This window comes from Callorhinchus milii, unplaced genomic scaffold (genome assembly GCF_018977255.1).
Source record: "Callorhinchus milii isolate IMCB2004 unplaced genomic scaffold, IMCB_Cmil_1.0 Scaffold4, whole genome shotgun sequence".
Classification (NCBI taxonomy): domain Eukaryota; kingdom Metazoa; phylum Chordata; class Chondrichthyes; order Chimaeriformes; family Callorhinchidae; genus Callorhinchus; species Callorhinchus milii.
The window spans coordinates 47,998,400-48,013,809 of NW_024704745.1; the positions used below are offsets into that span (position 1 = coordinate 47,998,400).

The following is a 15,410-nucleotide window of genomic DNA, read 5'->3' on the forward strand; positions in this document are numbered from 1 at the left end:
CACTCGCTTTGGATTTCAGCCTATCTTGCCCCCCTCACCGCCCAAACTGCCTCATTCTCCCATAAATACCCCTGGTACACCAGCCATCTCCATTCCCTCAAGGCACAAGTGCGAGCTGCCGACCGCGCCTGGACCAAATTCAAACTAATGGTCCATTGGCAGATCTGGCTTCACCACACCAAGATCTACCGCTGCTCTCTTGCCTCCGCCAAATCTACTCCAAGGTTATCTTGGAGGCAAAGGACAACCCCCGGCTTCTCTTTTCCACCACTAATCATCTCCTCCATCCACCTTCCCATGCCTCGCCCATCCTCTCCTCAAACTCCAACTGTGAGGAGATGCTGGACTTCCTCGAATCCAAAATCGAGGGGATACGTTCAGCTCCCTCAGCCCCGTCCACAACCACCCCTACATCACCTCTCCCTCATGACCCACCCCCCACCTATACTCCTTCAACCCTATCTCTCCCTCCTCCCTCACCAAGACTGTCCGCAAACTCAAACCCAACTGCTGCTCCCTCGATCCCATCCCCACCTCTCTCCTCATCTCCCAGCTCCACCATCTGGCCCCTCCCCTGTCCGACATCATCAACCTCTCCTTGTCCACTGGTTCAGTTCCTACCTAAAAACACCCGTCATCACCCCCATTCTGAAAAAACCTTTCCTGGATCCATCCCTCCTCTCCAGCTACCGCCCCATTTCTAACATCCCATTCCTCTCCAAGGTCCTGGAACGAGTCGTCGGGTCCCAGCTCCTTTCTCTCTCGCCATTCCCTCTTTGAACCCCTCTGATCCAGCTTCCGCACTGCCCATAGCACGGAAACAGCCCTGGTCAAAGTCACGAATGACATTCTGAACATCTGTGATCAGGGCTCCCTCTGCCTCCTTGTCATCCTCTACCTCTCTGCCATCTTCAACACTGTCGACCACTCCATCCTCATACACCACTCTCCTCTTTACTTAATCTTCACTGACCTACCCTTGCCTGGTTCAATTCCTATCTCTCTCATCGTCTCCACTGACTGCCCATCAACAACAACAACAAGATTCCATTTATAAAGCGCCTTTCACGTCAGGAGGACGTCCCAAGGCACTGAAGATGTCCCATGTCCCATCAGACATCAAGTCCTGGATGAGGGCAAATTTCCTACAGTTGAATGTGAACAAGACTGAGGCCCTCCTGATTGGCTCACGTCAGCGCCTCTGCACCTCAGGCTCTGGCAGCATCAACCTCCATGGTTGCACACTTCAACTCACCAATCAAGTCACCACACCAGTCAGGAACCGAGGTGTCTTGTTCAACCCTCAACCATCTTTTCTCCCCCACATCCAAGCCATGACCCGCTCTGCCTTCCCTCACCTCTGTAACATCGCCCGACTCCACCATTACCTCAGCCCTCAGGCCACTGAAACTCTTGTTCATGCCTTCATCACCTCCAGGCTCGACTCCGCAAATGCCCTGCTTGTCGGCCTTCCCAACTCCTCCCTCCACAGGCTGCAGATAATCCAGATCTCTGCAGCCCGTGTCCTCTCCTGCACCAAACTCCGTGACTCCATCTCCTCCATTCTCGCCCAACTCTATTGGCTCCCTATCCTTCGGAGGATTCAGTTCAAGATCCTGGTCATCACATACAAAGCCCTCCATGGCCTCACCCCACTCTACTTCTGCAACCTTCTAACCCCCTACCAACCCGCCCGCTCCCTCCGCTCAGCCTGCTCCGGCCTACTCCACGTCCCCAGACCCACCATTGGCAGGAGAGCCTTCAGCCACTCTGCCCCCAACCTCTGGAATTCCATCCCCCAATCACTCCGCCTCGCCCCCCTTCTTAGCCTCCTTCAAGTCCCGCCTCAAGACCCTCCTCTTTGACCATGCAATCGGCCACTCCCCTTCCCCTCCCCTCTCCCCCCCTGACCCCAACTCGGGTCTGAAATACTGTACACTGTCCAGCGCCTTGGAACGTCCTCCTGACTTGAAAGGCGCTATACAAATGTAATCATGTTGTTGTTGTTGCTCTTGTTATTGTCTCTTCCCCACTCTTTGGACCTGCATCCCAGAGTCAATTCGCCAAGGTCTTTCTCTCACCTCCTTTAAGGTCCGTCTCAGACCTTCCTCTTTGATTATGCTTTTGGTCATCCTTCCCCCACCACCCTTGGCCCCTACCCTTCTCCTAATCCAACCCCAGCTCGAGTGCAAATTCTCAACTGTCCAGTGCAGTTGGACCTCCTCTCGACGTGAAAGGCTTCAAATAAAAGTCTCTTGTTGTTCATAATGTTAAAATAAACAAACACCTAATTTGGGGGCTCTGTGCATGGGTTACCTATGTATGAAGTGAAGTTGGGAAGTAGACCCTCTTCCCTCTTTACAATACTGCCACATCAGCTGCATGACCTCAGCAAAAGAGATAAAAATTTGGTGTCTTCACAATAATTATAATAATCCTCGCATTTGATATAGCCCCTTATCACGTGGAGTCCTGTAGCTCAGTGGTTAGAGCACTCGCTTTGCAAGTGAGAGAAATTCCAGCCAGGGCGAAACCTTGGGCAAGTTTCCTTACTCAACACGCCTAATAATAATCCCTCAAAAAAAAACAATAATAAATTGGTCATTTTCAATCCATGACTGTTTGTGGGACATTGCTGTGTAAATTGGCTGCCGCGTTCGCCCACAAATATACAGTCAATTCACTTTGCAGTATATTCTGTGAAGCGCTTTGGGACGTCTAGAAGACGTGAAAAGCGCTATATCAAATGCAAGGATTATTATTATTATAGACGTCTCAAAGCGCTTCGCAGGATAACTGTAAAGTGAATTGACTATATTTTGTGGGCGAAACACGGCGGCCAATTGCGCACAAACAGTCGTGGATTGAGTGACCAAATTATTATTATTATTTTTTGACGGGATTACCACCCCCAGAAATGCGATCCGACAATTATCTATCAACAGGTTCCTGCTTATTGCTAGGTAACAGAGGTGTGTGGAGTCAAACCCAGGTCCTTTCGCTTGTGAGTGCTCTAACCAATACGCTACAGGACTCCATAATATAGCATGCAGTTCCTGACAAACTAGGGAGTAAACTGTCTATTAAAAAGAGATATGGTTTAGTTGAATTTACTTTCCCAGTGCTTTGTTCAAGTGGCGTTCTTCACATGTGAGACCATCACAGTTTGAAAGTCCAATGTCCACCTGTATATATTTTGCAGCAAGAGTCACTGGATAGAAATTTCTTTAAAATAAATCAGAACTCTGGCCAATATCAACAACAATTTACATTCATATAGCGCCTTTCACATCGGGAGGACATTCAAAGGCCCTAGACAGTCCTGGGTTTGCAAATATCCTTCGAAGCTTGCACACTATAATATTTGCATCACCTTCCCAGGGTATTAGCCTTCAATTATATAATTGCATTTCAAAATATATCTTAATAAAGTTATTACAAGTAGTAAGTCTGATTATACATGTGTTGAATGCGATGCAAGTAAAATAGTACATTCTGGCTCTTTACTGAAAGAAAGGAAGCTGCGAGGATGTGAGCTCAATATCAAGCCGCAGAGCTAGTAGAGATCACAGGAAGAACAGGCTCTTGAGCTCTGCAGCAAGTGTGAAAACCTGCTACTTTTCACCAGAGGTATGTTAGGTACTCAATACATCTAAATCACCTGAATGTCATTCAGAGCTCCAGTCTTCTATTGAAACTTGAAGCTCAAAACTCTCTTCATAAATTATTTTAAAAGGAATATAGATACATGCTTGAAAAAGAGAAACAAGTATGAATTCATTTAGGTCAACTATACGACTGATACATGTAGTCGAACCATGCTTAAGAGTGTCCAACCCAGACAGAGTTCCATATGTATGCCACCTACGCATGGAAATTTCCTTATGTCTGGAGTGGAATATACAGGCTCTCCCTGGAGAGACACAGCCTGCTGACGAAATTCCAGAAACTATGTGGTGTAAGTTGGTGAATATTTCACCATAAGTATCACTACTCAGTAGCTACTGGAAACAAAATGTTGATTTAATGTAGACTTATCTAGACTAGTGTGAATGTTTGACAGGCCACTGCTTATTGCCTCAGTGGCCACCACTGTTCTAGACTGTGTGGATTAAAAGATACAACGGGGTACAGGTTCTGAAGCTAAATCGGAAAATGTTTACTCAGACAAGCACTTTTTCAACTAAATGACAGCGTCAACACTGTCTGTTGTAGTCCTAAACTAAACAGTACTGTCTGTCCTCCTTTCAGAAGGGGGTGAGGTGGAGGTAAACAGGGTCTCTTTGGGGTGGAGCTGGCCTCAATATGACATGCCAAGCAATAGAATATCAGAATCGAGATATAAAATTTAGTGTTACACCATGCAATGCAGTCAGGTTTAATGAAACACAAGGCATCCTATAACAGACAGTATCTTTCCCCATAGGGCCAACAAATGAGGCTGAATTGAGTGTTTAAAGTAGGTAAATATAGAAAAGTTCTCTCAAAATGGAATTTTAAAAACTGTTTTAGTCATCAATTTAAAATTGGTAGTGGGGAAACACCAGAATTATCTTTTTAAAGGTTTATTCAAAAGGTTAAATAAAAAACAGAAAACTCAATAGGGAAAATCCTAGTCAGTCTCCACTTGTACAATGAGTAAGGCAACACATGGCTCTCAACTGCTGAGAATTAGTGTTTTATTCTAAATCAATGAAATGCTATTTATATATGAGGTTTGGATAAAAGAGCAACAGGGAATGTGGACCTGTGTTCGAGAAAGTTGGAAGTTCAGACTCTCAAAAACACCTGTTAACTTGATTAGAAGTTAAGTACCCTGAACTATTAGTCTCAGCACGTCAGTACTCCAAAGACAATACAACTGCGTGGAGGCAAACTTCTCAGCATGACTGCTCATAGTTCCAACTCTGTTCCAAGACAGTAATAGATTTGAGCAAATACTACTGCTCTTTGTATAATATTTATAACTCATACATCAGTCATGCACATGCCGTTGTAGTTCTTCTTGATCCTCTTTTCATTTGATTTAATCAGAGATGCCCAATTACAGTGAAGTCCTGTTACATAATACTTCATTAGAACGTAAATTTACTTATTGTATGATTGGGGTATGGACCCAAAGACTTACTTACTCACTCAAAAAATCCAAAATGTGCAATGTGCTTAATTGGAGCTTCAAAATAATAGCTGACACTGGGAGGCTAAATGCTCTGCGCTCATGGTCCGATATGGGGCTTGAAGCCACGACCTTCTGATTTAGAGGTGAGAATGTTACCAATTGAGCCAGGCTGACAGTTGTTAAACTTTATAAATACGTTAAGTTACTAATGTGTGGAGAAAGAAACAGCCTGGTGTAACGATAATAGGGAAAGTTCTGGTTAAATGTTAGCCTTTTGAAAAATGGTTTCTTGGATGTATTTACAGCACAATGATAGAGTGCCTTACCTCTGGTTAACTTGATCTCAGTGCACTGAAAAACAGTAGCCAGATCCTGCACAATATAAACCAGGTGAGAGTTGAAAGTACTATTAGCACCTGCACAGAAAGTGTTACAAGAAAGGAAACATGGAGCCACTGCCTGGAAGTTAAACTTAGTTAAAACTCAGTATCAGGGTTTGGAAGTGTCATTGTGTCTTCATTACAGGAAATCTAAATGTAAGAGGGAACTTAAAAGGAATAGAGCTGTGGTGGCTCTTGACAGGAAACACAGGGACATGATCAATCATAAAAGAGAGCAGGCAGGGAAATGTACAATTCTCTGTACAATTATTAGAGCAGGCTACCAACCAGCTCCTCCGTCCACCCTCCCACTCCTCGCCATCCTCTCCTCAAGCTCTGGCTGTGAGGAGATGCTGGATTTCTTTGAGTCCAAAATCGAGGGGATCTGCCTCCACCCTCCCAATCACCCCTCCCTCCCCATCTCCCCCCTGCACTCCGACACCTACCCATCCATCCCTCCACATTTTCAAACCTTTATCCCCTCCTCTCTCACCACCGCCATACGCAGCATGAAACACACCACCTGCTCCCTTGACCACATACCCACCCCTCTCCTTACTTCCCAGTTCCACCTCCTCGCCCCTCTACTCTCCGACATCATCAATCTCTTCTTTTCATCTGGCACTGGTCCCATACCTCTAAAAACAGCTACTATCACCCCAACCTGAAAAAACCTTCCATGAACCCATCTCCAACCTCCATTTTCTATGCCCCGAGGCTCTGGAACTACCTTCCTCACTCCCTTTGTCTCGCTTCCGCCCTTCCCATTTTCAGGTCTCTGCTGAAGACCTTTCTTTTCGACCCTGCCTTTGGTCAGTTTCCTTCCCCTCCCCCGGCTCAGTCCCGGGATCCTAAACTGTAAAGCGCTCTGAGACGCCGTCCGGCGTTGGAGGGTGTTATATAAATCCAAGTTGTTGTTGTTTCTTTCGAATATTCTTGAAAGAGTCGTTACTTCCCAGCTTCGCTCATTACTCTCCTACCACTCAATTCATGAGCCCCTCCAATCGGGTTTCCGTGCACGGAAACTGCTCTGGTCAAGGTAAACGACATTTTGTCCATCTGTGACCAGGGCTCCCTCTGTCTCCTCGTCCTCCTCAACCTCTCTGCTGCCTTCGATAGCGTGGACCACTCCATCCTCCTCCACCACCCATACTCTCACCTCAACCTTTAACATTCGGTCCTTGAATGGTTCAGGTCTTATCTCTCACACCACCACCATCGTTTTCTCTTCCAGCCCCGAACAGTCTAGTGTGGTGTTCCTCAGGGCTCTGTCCTTGGTCCCTTCCTCTTCAACCTCTACATCATCCACAGACATGGGGTCAATTTCCACATGTACGTGGATGTCACCAACTCTATCTCTCTGCCTCCACCCTCGATTCCAGGACAACTGACGTCCTGACAGACTGTCTGTCAGACATCAAGTCCTGGATGAGTGCCAACTTTCTACAGCTGAATGTCAGCAAGACCGAGGCCCTTCTGAGGCACTGGCATCCACGGTCGCACACTCCACCTCACCAAGCCAGTCAGGAACCTGGGCGTCTTGTTCATCCCTAAACTCTCCTCCCCCCCCCCATATCCATGCCATGACCCGCTCTGCCGTCCCCCACCTCCGCAACATTGCCCGACTCCGCCACTGTCTCACCCCTCAGGCCGCCAAAACCCTCATACACTCATTCCTCACCTCAAGGATCGGCAACAGAAACTCCCTCCTTGTCGGCCTCCCCAACTCTTCCCTCCACAAGCTGCAGCTCGTGTCCTCTCCCGCACCAGGCTCCTTGACAGTATTACCTCCAACCTCGCCCGGCTCCACTGGCTCCCCATCCCTCAGGCTCCGGCCTGCTTCACGTTCCCCACCTCGTTCACCCCACCATTGTCAGGCGGGCCTTCTGCCACTCTGCCCCCACCCTCTGGAACTCCATCCCGCAGTCCCTCCGCCTCGCCCGCTCCTTTGCCAAATTCAAGACCCATCTCACGACCCTCCTCTTCGACTGTGGTTTCAATTTCCCTGCTTTCCCCCCGGCCCTTCACACTCCCCGACCCCAACCCTCAGCTCGGGTCCAAAACTCTGTCTGTCTAGCGGCTTGGGATGTCCTCCCGATGAGAAAGGCACTATACAAATGTAATTTTGTTGTTGTTGTTGTAGTTTCTTCATCTGACTGTAAAACGTCAGATGACACAGATATTCAAAAGCTACTTCCCAGAATAAATTCAGCTATTTGCTTTGTTTTAATACATGATGAAACATGATGTTTTATCATATGTTCTCACTATTTTGGGGTTTCTTACAAACCACTATACATTTGGAAAAGGTTGGTCAAAACCTGTTTGAACGTAGTACACTCACGTGGGATCTACGTACACCATTGCATCAGTTAACCGAGAAGCTTTCACTTCTTAAAAATCATCAGTCAAGAGATAACACTGCACGGAATAATGTAACCACAGGAAACTGAAGAGAATTAGCTCATAATTTAAATATCAACTCACATCCCCACACCCAGCTTAAGGCAGGGTGTCTTCATTCTATTTGTGACCTAAGATCTGAAACCATCCGTCAGAGAGAAATTGGATCCATCTACAATAATACAGACCTTGAAGAAAACACTGTAAGTACTTATAATTCTTGCAAATTTTACAGATCTAGCTGTTTGTGGGACACTGCTGTGTGCAATTGGCTGCTGCATTTTGCCCACAATATATACAGTCAATTAACTTTATAGTATATTCTGTGAAGCGATTTGAGACGTTGTTCGGAGAGAGAAAAAATCGGAGTCCCTTTGCTATACCCCTTTAAGAGTAGTAGTGGCAGATGCCTGGGCACAGGTCATGTATCCACTCCTTTCAGTTCGAAATAATACTTAATTTGACGGGGAGGTTCTAAAGCACGCAACATATTTTACAAAATCAGAGGAGGAAATAAGATTGGAAACTACAAACAAATCAATAAAGGTAAACAGCACCATAACAATTGCAATCTCATACTTAATTTACAATCATTTTTTCCATATACCAAGCTTACAATTTCCATATCCTCTGCTGTAAAGATGAACTGGATGTGGTAGTTGATGGATGGGACCTGTATTACAGTGCAGAGAAAGTCTTACTGATTCAATCTGCTCCAGCTCCTAGTATCTCCCTGCATAACTCTATCTCCCCTCTCACACACGCAGAGCAAGTTTACAAGCATGAAGTGATATTTGTTGTAATCACTTTTTAAATATTTGTTTAGCAGCAGTGTAAAAAGTATAAGCAACACTTGTCAAGTAATTCATTTGCAAATGTCAAACAATTTGCTCTAGTTATCTGTACTGATGGTTTTTGACTCAATATTAAGCTAGAAAGGGTGTGTCAAAGATTGGATTCTTATATGTTTCAATTCATAACAGAAGTTATTACAGCAGAAGTTGATATATGGGAAAGCTTGGTATATGGGAAAAATTATTGTAAATTAAGTATGAGATTGCAATTGCTATGGTGTTGTTTACCTTTATTGATTTGTTCGTTTCGGATCTTATTTTCTTCTCCCATTTTATAAAATATTTTGCATCCTTTAGAATCTCCCCGTCAAGTTAAACATTATTTCTAACTGAAAGATGTGATAAGGCGCTATATCAAATGCAAGGAATATTATTTTATATTATTATCAAACTTAATATAATTATGCAATATTAAAATACTGAAATATTTCTTTCTTTAATGCAGGGGAAGAGTTCCAGTTTACGTAAAATAGCTGGGAACGATTTTCAACATGAATAATTCATCTGAAAATGTCTCTACTACCAACAGTTCTGCAAACCTGAATGTATGTGATCTGTACACCCACCGTGCTACAGCAAGGGTCCTGCTACCTTTGCACTACACATTTGTATGTCTCGTTGGTGTGTTTGGAAATATTTTAGCCATACTCGCTATTAAGAAAAAACAGAAAAAGATGAATTCCAGCACACTTTACTCTATGAACCTTGTCGTGTCAGACATTCTCTTTGCAGTTATTTTACCCACAAGAATAATATATTATGCACGGGGATTTAACTGGCCTTTTGGTGAAGCAATATGCAGAATTGTTTCACTTGTTTGCTACAGCAACACTTATGCCAGTGTAAGCTTTATGATCTGTTTAAGCTTAGACAGATTTCTTGTTGTAATATATCCATTTCGCCACACCAAGTTCAGAAATGTTAAAAATGTCAAAAAAATCTGCATCATTGTTTGGATCATTGTATTTTGTCAGACAGTACCACTGTTGATCATCCCAATGTCTAAAAAGGATCATAATTTCATAACGTGCATGGAATACCCAAATTTTGAAACAATTCCAAATCTCCCAGGAATACTTCTTGGTGGTTGCCTTGTGGGCTACTGTCTACCCGTAATAATCATGATGGTCTGCTACTCCCAAATCAGCTCAAAACTTTCCAAGACAGCAAAACAGAATCCTTTAACTGAAAAATCAGGAAGGAACAAAAAAGCCAACAATATTGTGCTTCTCGTGCTGATTGTGTTTGTACTCTGTTTTACTCCATACCACATTACTATCATACAACACATGATCAAAAAACTAAGCTATGAACCAACCTGCCAGGAGAAACAGTACTTTCAAATTGCCCTCCACATAACTGTGTCTGTGATGAACTTTAATTGCTGCATGGATCCCTTCATCTACTTCTTTGCTTGCAAGGGCTACAGGAGTATAGTTCTCAAGATTATAAGACGCCACGCCAGCATATCACTTTCAAGTGGAACAAAAGCTAATCTTGACAACAGTTCACCTGGTACAGAGAATCGTATACATGCTGTTGGAACAGCATCTGACACCAATTTATAAACAGAAATTACTTTGACAAAAAGTGGGCAAATATACAAACCTGATCAGGGTTCTTATATATACAGCTGTGCAAATTTCTGTCACATTATTTCATGGAAATCAATGTAAGAAACTTTTATTATTGTAACTGAATTGAGTCCAACTAGTTCTTCTTATGAGGTTAATAAAATGAGTATGAGGTTGATAAAATGAGTAACATATTCAAAAATATCCTCAGAGTGAGATAAGAGGTGTATCATTGGGATTAATATCAATCAGAGGAGGCATGCCGGCAAAGCCAAGCAGGTTTGCAATAAGGGCAAATGTTAAGTTATCGACACGTTCTTCCAACATAGAAGCCAAAGCCCTAATGGTAGTCTCACTTAGATGGGTACCATTCCGTGCAGTTACCAATCGACACTGAAGATGTGATACTCTGCAAAGATTTAAAGACACATCCCTAAGTTTTGATGTGAACTGAATGAATAAAGTAGCTTACATTAAAGCAATGCCTCTAGAAATATCTCAAAGGAAACCAAGAGGAGTAAAGGTTAATAATGTATCAAATATACAATTATGAAAGTTGAATATAAAATATTCAAAAAAAGTGGCAATTTCTAGTATTGATGTACAAACTTGAAATTGATGAACTATATTTAGTGAATCAATTATGTGCAATTGAAGTTTTTTTTAAAAAAAACTGATTGCTTGAAATGGCAGCTGTAGCTTTATGTTGATGGCATATGTACCGCAATAAAAAGTGATATGAAATAATTTCCAATCCATATAATGTGCAATGTTTCATAAATAATTTGTGATTTCTTGAGGCTACTCCAGAAGTGTCGATTTCAAGATCCTCACCCTGGTATTCAAGTCCCTGCACTCCTCTGCATTCCCCTACCTCTCTGACCTCCTCTCTCCTCAGCACAGTACTCATTGCCTTCGTTCCTCTGGGTCTGGCCTCCTCCTTGTCCCCCGAGTCCTTCGCTCCACCCTCGGCGGCCGTGCCTTAAGCCACTATGGCCCGAGGCTCCTGAACTACCTTCCTCCCTCCCTTCGTCTCGCTCCCTCCTTTCCCATTTTCAGGTCTCTGCTGAAGACCTTTTCTTTCAACCACGCCTTTGGTCACCTTCCCCCCCCCCTCCCCCGGCTCAGTCCCGGGATCCGAAACTGTAAAACGCTCTGAGACGCCGTCCGGCGTGGAGGGCGCTATATAAATCCAAGTTGTTGTTGTTGTTGTTGATCTTAGTAATACTAAGGTAAAGTCCTGTAGCTCAGTGTGGAGTCTGTGGAGTCCTGTAGCTCAGTGGTTAGAGCACTCGCCTTGCAAGCGAGACACCTGGTTTCAATTCCCGGAAGGGCGAAACCTTGGGCAAGTTTCCTTACTCCACACGCCTAATAATAATCCCTCCAAAACTAAACAATAATAAATTGGTCATTTTTAATCCACGACTGTTTGTGGGACATTGCTGTGCGCAATTGGCTGCCGCATTTCGCCCACAAATATATGGTCAATTCACTTTACAGCATATTCTGTGAAGCTCTTTGAGACGTCTAGAAGACGTGAAAAGCGCTATAACAAATGCAAGGATCATTATTATTAAATATAATAAATGTAATCACAGTCTTTTTATTGCTGGAAAACAATCTAAAAATGTGCCTGTTTTAAAACGAATAAGTGGAAATCTATTAATAAATCAGCAAAGAACCTGTTTTTAATCGAATAGAAACTATGCTAGATTTTACTCTCTTCTTCAGCAGCCCATTATCTGCAGAACAATATTAATTAAAAGTTCTTATGTATTATTCTGGAGCATCAATTCAGCATCAAATGACATGCTAATCAAAATTGCACTTAGTCTTGAAGTCAAGTACAAACATAAAGAGTAAACTAAATGTTACTCACAGTATTTGCAAACTGGACAACATCAACCTTCATTTAAAAAGGTATCGTAAAACTTGTTTAGAACTGTTAAGTGGTCGACATCAATCCAGTAAAGAACTATTTTTCAGTTTCAACTCAATATTGCACAGCTGCTGGATTATTACATTAAAATATGGGACAAGTACCCTTTTCTTTTCCTATACTTCCTCCTTTGGGGACTTAAATATAACCTTTTGCAAGTTATGATGGTGGTACTGCTTATTTATTTTTATATTGCAAATGCTTCTAATACTGTAGTTTCTCACCAATCATCACTCTATGAAAAGCTCCAGTGATCCTGTTAACTCATCAGGGGTTCCAATTCCATCTCGTCTTAACATGTAAGACCATTTTGCCTTAAATGTTAAGAGTGTTTTGAATTATGGAAAATTCTTCGATTAAGTCTTATTTTTGATACAAGTTTGGCTTAGTTCTTTTTAAGAATTACAGAAAATCAGCCCCCACATAAAGTCAAAATTTAAAAATCCTCCATTATTCTGCATGATCTGAACTTTCAAAACAATAGACTTAAGACAAAAAATATTATTATTGTTAAAACCAGGTGGAATGTCGGGCCACTTAACTTCACTTTAGCAAACACCCCAAATGTATTTGATACAAACTGCACTCTAACATTATGTTAATGCTGTATCAAAATGTTATGAAGATTCAATCCTCAGGCTGTAAATTTCATAAATGAGCATTATTGCAGCAATGTTCGTTAGCGTACTAACTAATGTCAGAAGAATTATTCATCCACGCAGTGTATTGCTGATCAATATAGAAATTCAGGCCCATCACTAAATTGGTTTGTATACCAAATTGTATTTGATCTCCCATATGTCTCCATGTCATTGAACTGTGCTACAATTCTTACAACTGGATTTCTTAAATCTAAAATCAGTAATAATGTAACTAGTAAAGACCCTGGATTAATATTTGCAGGAGTCATATCAAAACCCATAGAGGAATATTAAAAGGCACGGAGCCAGAAGGAGAGTGTGTTGATTGGGATTAATGATTGGTTTCTATCTGGTAACATTCTATGATTATATGTAAACATAGGATTGTACTGAAATGTATAAATAGTAGGGTATAGCTGCATCACAATCACAAGATTGGTCTGGAAGTTCCTCTGCTCCCTGAGCCATGTTTAAACCTGCCAGGCCTGCTCTGACAAGCACATAAAACTGGTCTTCTTAAAATTTGGCAATTTTGTTTTTGCTTTTATAACCTCACCAATCCTTGTAATAACAAATGTGATTACATTATGATCACTGTTACTTAATCCCTCACCCACATTTGTGTTGGAGGTTTGATCATCCCTGTTACTCATAAACAAGTCCAAAATATATTTCCCCTTGTTCACTCCTTTACAAACTGAGTCATAAAACACTCTTCTTTTAACTTTAGAAATTCTTTCCCTATCTTACCAGTAGACACATTTTTATCCCAAACAATTTCTGGGGAGGCCGACAAGGAGGGAGAATTTAAAAATTTAAGAATGGTCCCTTGCTAGTCACCTTCCTTATCTCATCCCATATTTCCAGATCAAGGCTTTCACCCTGGCCTGGAGGTCTATAGCAAACCTTAAATAATAGTTTACCTCTGTTGCCATCTATCCAAAGTTATTCTGTGTCTGTCCTTTTCTTTTTTATATCTTCTCTCATTTGTGTCTCAATACTCAATACTGGAGTTTGTATATACTGGCACAGCACCTCCTCTTCTCCTGAAATGGTCCCTCCTAAATAGTGTGAATCCTTCCAGATTTGTATCCCATTGATTGGAATCATTCCACCATGTCTCTGTGATGCTAAAGATGTCCAATCTGTCCCCCCTTGCAAGATCTTCCAGGTCGCACATCTTATTGGCCAGACTTCTTGCATTAATGCAAGCATAGCTCCTTTGTTTGTTGCCTTTTTCCTTTACTTTATTAGCATTATTAGTTTCCTTATCTCCCACCAATGGAGTTAGACCAATTATACTTTGGTTTATGTGACCACTGGTATACTTTAAGGTTTCCCCTAATTAGTTCGGGTCCTCTCTTACACCTACAACAACACCTGTATCCAGTTTAAACACTCGCTTACCATACTATCTATCCTGTCTGCCAACACCTCCACACACCAACCTCCAACCCCACCCCCCCCGCCCCACATCTTTTTTGTTCAGGTGGAATCCATCTACTAATTCTGCCTACCTTTTTAATACAAAACACAATATTAATAATTACTGCATAATACAGTATCAGAGATTAACATATGTGATAAGACTATAAAAAAAAGGCCAGTGGGGTCCTGGGTTTTACATCCAGAGAGATAGAACGTAAGAACATAAGAACATAAGAAATGCTAGATGAAAAAAGACCAAGGTCCATCTAGTTCGCTTTCCTGGTGGTCACGTGCACATTTGTCCCAAACTACCTATGTACTATATCCCATAATGTTATTTCCTAAAAGAAAACTAATCTATGTTTGAAAGAATCAACTCTTCCTGCTTCAACTGTCTCCCTAGAGAGCCTGTTCCACAGGTTCACTATTCACTCATTGAAATAGTGTTTGCATAGATTTGTTCTGAATTTAACCCCTTCAATCACAAAATCCCACAATTACTGGATATAAAAGTGAGGAAGTGATGCTGAATTTATACAAAGCCTTGGTAAGACCATATTTGCAGTATTGTGTCCAATTCTTTTTCTATAAGAAGCATATAACAGTGATGGAAAGATTACAGGGCTGACAGGTGACTGCTATCGGGATACACTGGGTAGGTTAGGCCTTTTTTCCACTAGAGAAGAAATGTTTAAGGAGGGACCTAATAGAAGTGTTTAAAATTATAAAAGGAATCGATAAAGTTAACTTAAATGGCTGTTTCCACTGGTTGGGAGATACAAATATAAGAGAGCGACCAGGGAATCTAAAAGAGAATTTAGTAGCAACGACTTCACCAGAGGGAAGTGAAATTGTGGTGCTCGCTGTATGAAGTGGTGGTTGAATCATATAGTGGAGGGGTATTCAAGAGGCAGCTACACCATCATATGCGGAAGAGGGGAATAGAAGATATGGGAGGGAGTAAGGAATGGGTGAAGACTTGTGTGGAGTATAAACACCAGCACGGACTAGTTAGGCTGAGTGCTCTGTTTCCTTGATGTTCTTTGTAATCTTTAGTACAGGACATTTAGTA

At 42.3% G+C, this 15,410-nt stretch overlaps 2 protein-coding genes across 2 annotated transcripts in view; one reads left to right on the forward strand and one right to left on the reverse strand.

Moving 5' to 3' along the window:
* The window catches only part of ubac2 (UBA domain containing 2), a 96,716-nt gene that overhangs the window by 29,156 nt on the left and 52,150 nt on the right, over positions 1-15,410 (reverse strand). The gene's annotated exons all lie outside the window — the stretch shown is intronic.
* On the forward strand, positions 7,860-11,162 carry gpr183a (G protein-coupled receptor 183a). The gene is made up of 2 exons (XM_007906298.2): positions 7,860-8,105; positions 9,202-11,162. The coding sequence occupies exon 2, from the start codon at positions 9,248-9,250 to the stop codon at positions 10,322-10,324; it is 1,077 nt and encodes a 358-aa protein (XP_007904489.1). The 5' UTR covers positions 7,860-8,105; positions 9,202-9,247; the 3' UTR covers positions 10,325-11,162.

What these genes read in the sequence shown, in the direction of transcription:
- gpr183a (XM_007906298.2), top strand. Translation starts at nt 9,248, where the DNA reads ATGAATAATTCATCTGAAAATGTCTCTACTACCAACAGTTCTGCAAAC.